The sequence below is a fragment of the Stigmatopora argus genome, chromosome 16, assembly GCF_051989625.1.
Source record: "Stigmatopora argus isolate UIUO_Sarg chromosome 16, RoL_Sarg_1.0, whole genome shotgun sequence".
NCBI lineage: Eukaryota > Metazoa > Chordata > Actinopteri > Syngnathiformes > Syngnathidae > Stigmatopora > Stigmatopora argus.
Window position 1 is genome coordinate 6286487 of NC_135402.1, and position 9712 is coordinate 6296198.

Sequence of the window (9712 nt, forward strand, 5' to 3'; positions counted from 1 at the left end):
TGATGCAACATAGAAATAAAAAGAACTCAATGTAGTATTGCTAACATTTTATTTGTATAATTTTACAAGGGATGATGTGCTTTACACGATTAAAAGAACAAAATTTAAAAATAAAATTAAGAAGAAAATGCAGAAATTAAATAGAATTGAATGCCTTTATTGTCATTTTCCAAGTACAGTGAGATATAAAGCTTCACTATAAAGTGCACACAAATAAATGCTTGACTAAAATAACAATGTGCAAGTAAAAGATTCAAAAGTAATTTCAAAACAAACAGAAAATAAGAGTTTTTACGCTGTAACCAATGACATTGTGGTGTGTGCTGTATTTGTTTCACATAGTTGAGATTGATATGGAGGAGGATGCCAGTGACAGTGACGGTAAACCGGCTGCAATATTCCACGAAAGATTCATATACACCCATCTAAAATTTGACAGTTGATATTGTTAATTCTCAATTTAGACGGTGACACCCGGAGGCGAGGCAACAGGAGACAAGCTGCTGGAAGAACCGCTGCAAAGGGAAGAAGATCCCGTGCCAAAAAGACGAGCGAGGACGAGGAAGAAGAAGAGGAAGCCCCTAGGACAAGAAAGGGGGCAAACACAAAGAAGGCCACCAAGAAGCGAGGCGGTGATGACGAGGATGAAAGTGAAGACGAGGAGCCCAACAAGAGGAAGAAGCGAGGGGGAGCTGCCAATACGAAAAGGAGAGGCAAGGCATCGGACAGTGAGGAGGAGGAGGAAGACAGTGATGTGCCGAAAGGAAGGAAAGGGAAAAAGGGAGGAGGCAAAAAAGGAGAAAAAGAGCAGGATGACAGTAAAGGCAAGAAGGGTGATGCCAAAGGAAAAGACAAAAAGAAGAAAAAGAAAGCAGAAAGGTCTGATGAAAATCCATTCTTTTTGTCTGATTCCCATTCTGTACCAATACTATGTTTCTTGGAGACCTATCCCTTTTTCCCTATTCATACAAACTTACTGCATACTCACTTGAATGTTAAGTCATTTCGATTGTTATTTGTTCAGACACTTTTTAACCCATTGTCTGCCATGGATGGCCGTCACTTTGACACATGTGCTCTAGACGTTCAATCCATTTGAGGTGGGAGGGTGGATTTGACATCTACTAGTGCTAAATTGGTGCGAGGATGCATCTCATTTTAGTGCAATACCGATATTGGTGAAACAGTATTTTTAGAAAGTCACGCTTTCACCTCATAACCTGACACCTTTTGTGCCACCTTTTGTGCCACCTGTCTCCAGTTCATCGGACTCCAGTTCAAGTTCTGATGAGGAGGAAGATTCTTTGTCTGAAGGTGAGATGGCATTGCTGATGGAGGAGGTTGAGGAGAAGAAGAAACTGATATCCAGCATCAGGAACAAACCATGGAGGATGAAGAGGCGACTCACACACCTCAAGTAATGTCAAACCTGAAGTAATAACAAAGCGAAATTTCAAATATGCATTTTGTCACCGAATATTATGGTTACCCGGCTATTATACCCTCTTTACAGAGAAGCTCAAGAGTTTGTAGATAAATTTGAAGGTGCTCTGGGCAAAGGAAAAGGCAGGAAGTGGTACGCCTACAAAGTAATGATGACAAAGGTTGGTTTAAATAACTTGATTAGCAATAATGATGATAGCAATAATTGTAGTATTCAAAGAAAACAAAAAATATATATATTTTTTAAAAGTTTGGGGTATCAGTACACAGTAGCGTGTTGGAAACAGTATAGGAAAACAAAAAATAAATATGGTATTTGTGGAACACTACTTTTAACAATGTTTGCTTATTTTTTTGTTATGTATTTTTCAAAGAAATGGATCAAGTTCCAGAGGGATTTTGAAAATTTCAAAACAGCCTGTATTCCCTGGGAAAGGAAGATCAAAGATGTGGAAAGTGAGTCATAATTAACGGCCAATTTGTTGTGCAGCTATGTACTGACTTCTTGTGTCTTTTTCAATTTATTCAGGTCACTTTGGCTCATCTGTGGCTTCTTACTTTATATTCCTGCGCTGGATGTATGGAATGAACCTTGTTATGTTCGGTTTTACTTTTGGACTGGTGGTCATTCCTGAGGTAAAGAACATGGGTTCCCTCTAGTGGTATGCAAAATAATAACAGGCAAATACAGTTCGGTTGTTTTTAACTTTTTAAGTTCAACACATTTACCACAAATTCATTTGTTGGTATTGAAGGTGATAAGACGTGTAATGCATTTGAACTGGAAGGACTGTTAGTGAGTGAAAAAAGGTAAAAGTAATGATGTTTCTTTTTCTTCTTTGGCTATGCAGGTTCTCATGGGACTTCCCTATGGCTCCATAGCCAGGAAGACTGTTCCTAGAGCAGAGCAGGCCACTGCACAAGACTACTCGGTCCTCAGGGACTTCAATGTAAGTTTGTGATCCAATTAGAAGAAAAAAAACATTAAAACATGTCTGTTTATCCAGTTCCTCTCAGACTTTCCATGCGAATCTGGTGAACGTGGCTAAAATGAACAAGGAGAAATCCGTCATAAGGGAAAAGACATAAAAATATTTTCTTTTATCAGGGATATTGCAAGTATTCTGTCCTGTTTTATGGCTATTACAACAGTCAGAGGACAATTGGATTGCTGAAGTTCAGGCTACCTCTGGCCTACCTTATGGTCGGAATCGGAACATTTGGGTACAGCCTGATGGTCGTCATACAAACGTGAGTTATGATTTATCAGACGAGCCCATCTCAATGTCTACTCACTTTGCAATCACACAAACTAAAGAGAGACAAACAAATGATGTCATAATTTTGTGGCATGAATCTCGCATTGGCGTCCACAAACATATTCAATCAAGTCCATTTGTTTCATTGTTCAGAATGGCAAAGAATGCAGATCTTGGAGGTGGGGAGGGAGAAGACGGTGAGTTCACCTTTGCCTGGAAGATGTTCACCAGCTGGGATTATCTCATCGGGAACGCAGAGACTGCAGACAACAAGTACGCGTCGATCACCACCAGTTTTAAGGTAACCACGGAAAGACTTCTCGATAAATGTGAGACGTAAAGACAGAAGACATTGATCTGCGAATTCTGTGCAAGATCAGGAGTCCATTGTGGATGAGCAGGAGAACCAGAAGGATGAAAACATTCATTTGAGGAGGTTCCTCAGGGTCTTGGCCAACGTCCTCATCACCTGCAGCCTCGGAGGAAGTGGATATCTCATTTACTTTGTGGTAAAGCGCTCTCAGGAGTTTGCCAATAGGGACGATCTCAGCTGGTATGAAAAAAATGAGGTAATACAAAAAAACAGGTACCTGAAAATGTGTTTTGTTGTGTTATGAAGATAATCTCATTCTTATTCTTCCAGTTGGAGCTCATCATGTCTCTGCTGGGCCTTTTGTGCCCCCCTCTGTTTGAGACAATTGCTGAACTTGAAGACTACCATCCTCGCATCGCCCTCAAGTGGCAGCTGGGCCGCATCTTTGCCCTGTTACTGGGAAACTTGTACACGTTCCTCTTCGCCCTTTTTGACGAGGTCAACACCAAGGTGTGTGTGTTCATTCTAGCTCAGCATTTAAAGGTGATCCTCAGTGTCGTTAAAGTAATCCTGCCTCAACTTTCTCTTGACCAAAAAGCTGGAAGAAGAGCAGTCCATAAAGAATGCCACCATATTGGCCATGAAAGAATATTATGAGAACTACACCCGCTTCATCAATGACACAGAGGCCACTCCGCCCCCCATGAACCCGGCTGATATCATCAGGGGTCCTTGCTGGGAGACCGCCGTTGGCATAGTAAGGGCATCATAGGATTCCATTTGGATTTGCTTTTGAGCATCAAGTATTTCATGTCTATTTTATTTAATGATGCAGTTGAACTCTATGTTGTTATTCCCAATTTTAATATATACTATGTATTTTTGTAGGAGTTTGTAAAGCTGACTGTATCGGACATCCAAGTTACCTACTTGACCATCCTGATAGGTGATTTTGCCAGAGCTGTCATAGTCCGTTTCCTCAATTACTGCTGGTGCTGGGACCTGGAGGCTGGATTTGTACGTATAATTGTTATTGCTACAATGTCCTATTCCTCAAATGCTGTAACTTTGAGCTTTATAAATGATCAAGCTACACTAGAGGATTTTTTCTTCCGTTTTCAGTCTTTAGTACAAGTACAAAAGTGCAAAACAAAGCACAAGGTTTGAAAATTATTGCATCTTATATAGTGCGTTCCCAATTTTTTAACTAAATAATTCTAACAATATCACAAAGTCAAATTTTAAATCTGCCCATCAAGATTTTTTATTTATTATTCTGGTATCCAAATTAATGACATGTAAAGTGCTTGTCATATTTTTTTTTGCATTTATTGTTTTTAGAAATGCACTAAAATGTTTCATTTAAACAATTTTGTACTACTGTATTAAAATATATTTTTGTAAAACTAGTGACATTGACCATTTCATTTTGATTAAAGAGCTTCTACTAGGTAAACCACTGCAGAACTACATAAAATAATGATAATGTCTTTACATTTTAGCCATCATACGGAGAGTTTGACATCAGTGGTAATGTTTTGGGACTTGTCTTCAATCAAGGAATGATCTGGTATGATTTTGATTGAATGTCTTATATTTCATAACTTGATACCTAAGCAATGTCATTTATTCCAATAATAATAATTTGGGATGAAATGTCTTTATTCCTTGAATGAAATAATTCATGTTTCAGGATGGGGGCGTTTTACGCACCGGGTCTGGTTGGCATCAACGTTCTCCGCCTCCTAACATCCATGTACTATCAGTGTTGGGCTGTCATGGCCACCAACGTTCCTCATGAGAGAGTCTTCAAGGCCTCCAAATCCAATAACTTCTACATGGGTCTGTTACTCCTCATCCTCTTCCTCAGTTTGTTGCCAGTGGTCTACACCATCATGACCCTCCCACCTTCATTTGATTGTGGACCCTTCAGGTAACATGTACAAAAATATATTTCAAAACTTGGACTATGTCTGATTTTGTTGAGGACTTTGATTTTTGTAGCGGGAAGGCAAAAATGTTCGACGTGATCATCGAGACGATCAACCTGGACCTGCCAGCCTTCATCGGGACGTTGTTTGGCTACGTGGCCAACCCTGGCCTCATTATTCCAGCTGTTTTGCTCATGGTGTGAGTAAAGTGGCCCACACATGCTAAAAAAAGCATGAAAAAAATCGGACTATTTCAGGTTTGTCATCTTTGTTGTCATTGAGAATCATCAAAGATGTTTTCTTTCCTTTTCAGGCTTGCCATCTACTATTTGAACTCTGTTTCCGAGGCTTACAAGAACGCCAACTTTGATCTGAAGAAGAAAATGCAGATGGTAAATTAAGACAATCATAGTAAAAATATTGGCTTTAGTAGTGTCGGTGCTTCAAAAACAGTATTTTTTTTCATATTAAGGGCCCTATTTTTATACCCCAGTGTCGAATGTGTGCGGGAGCCTATTCCAGTTAACTACGGACCCCAGGCGGGGGTCTGCCAATCATAGGGCACATTGTTCCATAGATTTTTTTATTTCATTTTTTTCGTAGGCTCGCGATGAAGAAAAAAATAGGAGAAACAACACTGACACCACTAATGAAGTTATGAAAGACCTGGAGGATCTACTGCCAAATCGCTCTCTGGCACCCCCCACTCCACCTCCAGAGCCTGGTTAGTTAGTAAGCATTGTTAATAAACCATTTTTTTTCTCCCATTTCAGGCAAGTGCCAACTGTAATATTTGATCATTGCTGTCATTGCATATCCTTTCTCATGATGTCTTGTTAAACAGAAAAGACACCAGATCCAAAGGCAATGAAAACCAAATCTCGGGCTGCTGGGAAAGGTGTTGACCCTCAGAAAGACGTGACGTCCAATCACTCCACTCGGGGGCCCGTTGTTCGGCCGCCCGGGCCGAGAGAACAGGGACCGGGATCCGGTCCTGGGCGAGGCCGTGGGAGAGGAGCTCCTCCCAGATAATGACAACCAATTTGCCCTGTTTTTTCTTGACTTGGCAGATTCTGATATAAATTGGACTCACTGGATCTAAATTTGGTCCGTTTTACTTATAGTATATGAACAAAAAAATGTTTTGTTGTCATTTCTGAATATTGGCTCACTTTTATCTCCAATATTACAGTGCTACATGCGGAAAAACAAAAGTAGTCTTTATTGTCATGCATATCCATTTATGACTCAAATTGGCACCAAAGATGTAGTGATATGAGTCCATATATTTTTATTATACTGACACTAAAATACATCAGCTATTTTTTTTACTGTTCTTTAATCGTCACTGTTTGGATTAATTAAAAATAGAAAATGCTTGAATTTTGGATGCATTTGCTGTATTTGGAGTATGATTTCTTCAGAATAATTATTTATGCGACAGTGGTCCCTGCAATGCACAGGTTTTCAAAAGTTGACAATTAAGACCTTTAACTCTTTATATGACAAGTGAGTATTTTTTTTCATCATGAAAAAAAAATCTTCAATATCAACATACATAGTATATATTTTTAAATTTTTAATCACTGCTGTATATTTCCATTAATTTATTTTCTGTATTGCTTATCCTCAAGGATCGCAATAACAATAAAAGTAGGACTATTCTGGATACGGTCCTAAATAACAATCTAAAGTAGTTTTTTTAATATTCTATAGTTATGGAGAACTGGACGTGCAATAGCAGGAAATGTTGATGATCAGGTTAAGCAACAACATACAATCACACATTGTGCTGAGCTTGAACAATTTCAGTTTTATTGGCATGTTTTATTAGTAAATGAGTTTAAGCAACTGTTTTTGTCCAAGTTGCCTTCATGTTTCTGTGAGTTACAGTTTGATTCAAGGGTGAAGCAACAAAACAATTCTGAACAGAAGTTACCCAACCTGTGGAAAGGCCAAAACCTACTGACTGCTGGGTGTGTTGTGTTTTAAAAGGCGGCTCCTTTTCTTTTCTTTTTTCCTTTTCTGGTGGGCGAGGTTACTTTAAAACTTCTCTTCTCACCTATAAAGTTGAGAGTGACGGCTGTGCTGTCTCCAAGAGGTTAAGTAGGTTTCCCAGAGTTAAAGTATTTCAAACTCTGTTTTTTTTAGATTATATTTTGATAATCTTGGCAGGTGAATATGTCTTTCCTCAAGAAATTCTTTCAAAATATCATCCATGACAGAAACCCTGATGACGACCAAATTAAAGTGAGTAGACACTTTTCTGTTGTGGATACTTTCGGCTCAGTGAGTGATTTATTTTTGGGTAAACCTATTTTTTTAGGTCAAGGGAAAGTTGACACCTGTGTTTTACGGAACAGTGGCACCATATCCAAACTTTAATGCAACTAAGGATGCTGAAGTTTTGAAGAGTGCCATTGAAAGCAAAGGTAGGTGTGCTCATCCTATTCTGCATATTTAATTATTATGAGTGTGAGAAAACACTGGATGACAAGTGCTAAGTTTACTTTCATGGCAACTTGTTGTGACACTTTAAAACAAAATAATTCGAACAATTTGTTCTGTTTTTGTTCCTCATTCAAAATATCAATGTCTCTTTTGCAGGGGTGGATGAAGATGTAATTATTTCAGTCTTGGTCAAAAGAAACAATGAACAGAGACAGAAAATTAAAGCAGTTTTTGAGGCTTCCACTGGCCAGGTTAGTGCCATCAACTCACTTTCTATTCATGGCTAATGATCAAATCCACTCAAGTTATTTAAAAGTGAGCAATATGTTGAACCGTACCAATTGTGCATTATGATTCTTAGATTTTATTTTATTATGCTCATCTGCGTTGCAGTAACTTATTTTACTTGTTAAGAACGCTCTTCTCTCCATGGATTGCAGCCATTGAATAAAGCCCTGAAGTCTGCGCTCAGGTCAGATTTAGAAGACATATGTCTGGCCTTATTGATGCCGCCAGCCCACTTTGATGCCTATCTGATGAGAGATGCAACAAAGGTTTTGTATCAATAATTTACTGGGAATTATATCCTATTATTTATACTTATAAGGAGCAAAAAATAGGCATCCTAATTCATTTGTTTGTTCATTTCTGAATATACATACACCCAACACATTAAAAATATTTACATGTTTGACTTTAATACAATAGAGACTGGGCACAGATGAAGATGTCCTAGTGGAGGTTCTGGCAACAAGGTCAAATGAAGAAATCCGAGAGTTGACGAGGGCCTTCAAAGAAGGTTTGATCTAAAAACAAAACAATTCCTGTTTAAGAATTGGGTCCATCTAGCCTTTTAATTCTGTTTTCAGACTACGGGGAAGACCTGGAGGAGATTATCAAAGATGAAACTAGAGGTGACTTCACCACAGCCCTTCTGGGAATGTTGAAAGCAAACAAAGATGAGAGCACAGACGTTGACATGGCTATGGCCAAAAAGGATGCCGAGGTAAAATATCTCCCTTAACCCTAAACGCCAAGGAAATAATCGATAATAATCGTGTGCCTGCAGACTCTGTTTGAAGCAGGAGAAAATACAAAAGGTGTCAACATCTCTGCTTTTTTGGACATTTTGACTAAGCGCAGTGCACCTCAGCTCTCTAAAAGTAAGTGTGTGACTCCAGAGTATGTAAATGCCTGACTCGCGAGAACAAACTGGGGGTGCCACACCTACCTTGGGTAACAGGTTGAACATGCCTTGCAGAGAAGAGAACAATGCAAATGTGCTGTTCCTGAGAGCTGTTCACAAAATAAACATGGCAAATACAAGATTTAATGTGTAACCGTGTGCCCATTTTGCCTGCTAGCATTCCAAATGTATACGTGCGTCAGTGACATGACGTTACCGAAAGCTCTAGACATGGAACTGAGAGGAGACATTGAAGATTGTCTCATTGACATCGGTGAGCATGAAATCAATGTCACTTTGAATTTTTAAATTGCATTAGATCAGATTTTTTGGTTTGTTGCTCAATAACAGTGATTTATGACTCATTGCCGTGAACATTACAATATTTTATTTCTGTTCTGCTTAGTGAAATGTGCATGGAGCACTCCAGCGTTCTTTGCTGAGAAGCTACATCGAGCTATGAGGGTATGAATGATCGCAACAGAAAGATGTATTTGGATGTTCCTTGAAATGTTAGCATTGCTCTCTGTACAAAAATTGAAATATATATATATTTTTTAAAATGTGCTCATGCAGCGCCACGGCACATGTGAAGATACGCTGATCAGGGTGCTAGTGAGTCGTTCAGAAGTGGACATGAAGAAGATCCTGAATGAATACAGGGCTATGTATGACTCAACGTTACAGGAGGACATACTGGTAAAATGAAATATGCCTATTATAAAAGGCTTCAATAATAGTGATGTTGGATATTTACATTAGGGGTTAATAACATGTGTTCAACTGTGTTCACAGAAAGACACAAAGCATCATTTTGAGAAGATTCTCATTGGACTGTGTGGGCCCCACTAAGGAACCATTTTACTAGAATTTGAGTGACATGTCTCACATCTTTAAATTAGGGGGTGTTGCTCATTGTATTCTATTTAGTTGTTCCATTAATAAAATGAGTAAGCAGCAGAAATAACAGATGGTGCATCATATAATGAGGAAAAACTATAGATTCAAAGGGAGTGAATGGGTTAGGGTCATTAGTAATTTTCAAATAAGATTGTTAATGAATATGTGTCTGATTGTATCAATTCTGATAAATGCCTGACTTGATGAACAGATTTATTTTCATTCCCTA

General features: G+C 38.7%; 2 protein-coding genes across 2 annotated transcripts; both read left to right on the plus strand.

Annotated features, from left to right (window-relative positions):
• The first annotated feature begins 769 nt into the window (after nucleotides 1–769).
• Nucleotides 770–6318, plus strand: tmc2a (transmembrane channel-like 2a). Its single transcript, XM_077623212.1, has 18 exons — nucleotides 770–879; nucleotides 1262–1417; nucleotides 1514–1604; nucleotides 1818–1899; nucleotides 1973–2079; nucleotides 2295–2393; nucleotides 2552–2694; nucleotides 2856–3003; nucleotides 3083–3271; nucleotides 3346–3525; nucleotides 3614–3772; nucleotides 3904–4032; nucleotides 4518–4585; nucleotides 4709–4948; nucleotides 5020–5145; nucleotides 5260–5338; nucleotides 5550–5670; nucleotides 5791–6318. Exons 2-18 carry the CDS (start codon nucleotides 1320–1322, stop codon nucleotides 5976–5978), a joined length of 2247 nt encoding a protein of 748 aa, XP_077479338.1. The 5' UTR covers nucleotides 770–879; nucleotides 1262–1319; the 3' UTR covers nucleotides 5979–6318.
• Nucleotides 6319–6933: 615 nt separating this feature from the next.
• On the plus strand, nucleotides 6934–9687 carry LOC144090525 (annexin A1-like). The gene is made up of 11 exons (XM_077622065.1): nucleotides 6934–7196; nucleotides 7273–7378; nucleotides 7554–7648; nucleotides 7838–7951; nucleotides 8106–8196; nucleotides 8267–8403; nucleotides 8467–8560; nucleotides 8762–8857; nucleotides 8990–9048; nucleotides 9160–9282; nucleotides 9379–9687. Exons 1-11 carry the CDS (start codon nucleotides 7128–7130, stop codon nucleotides 9433–9435), a joined length of 1041 nt encoding a protein of 346 aa, XP_077478191.1. The 5' UTR covers nucleotides 6934–7127; the 3' UTR covers nucleotides 9436–9687.
• The last annotated feature ends 25 nt before the right edge of the window (nucleotides 9688–9712 follow it).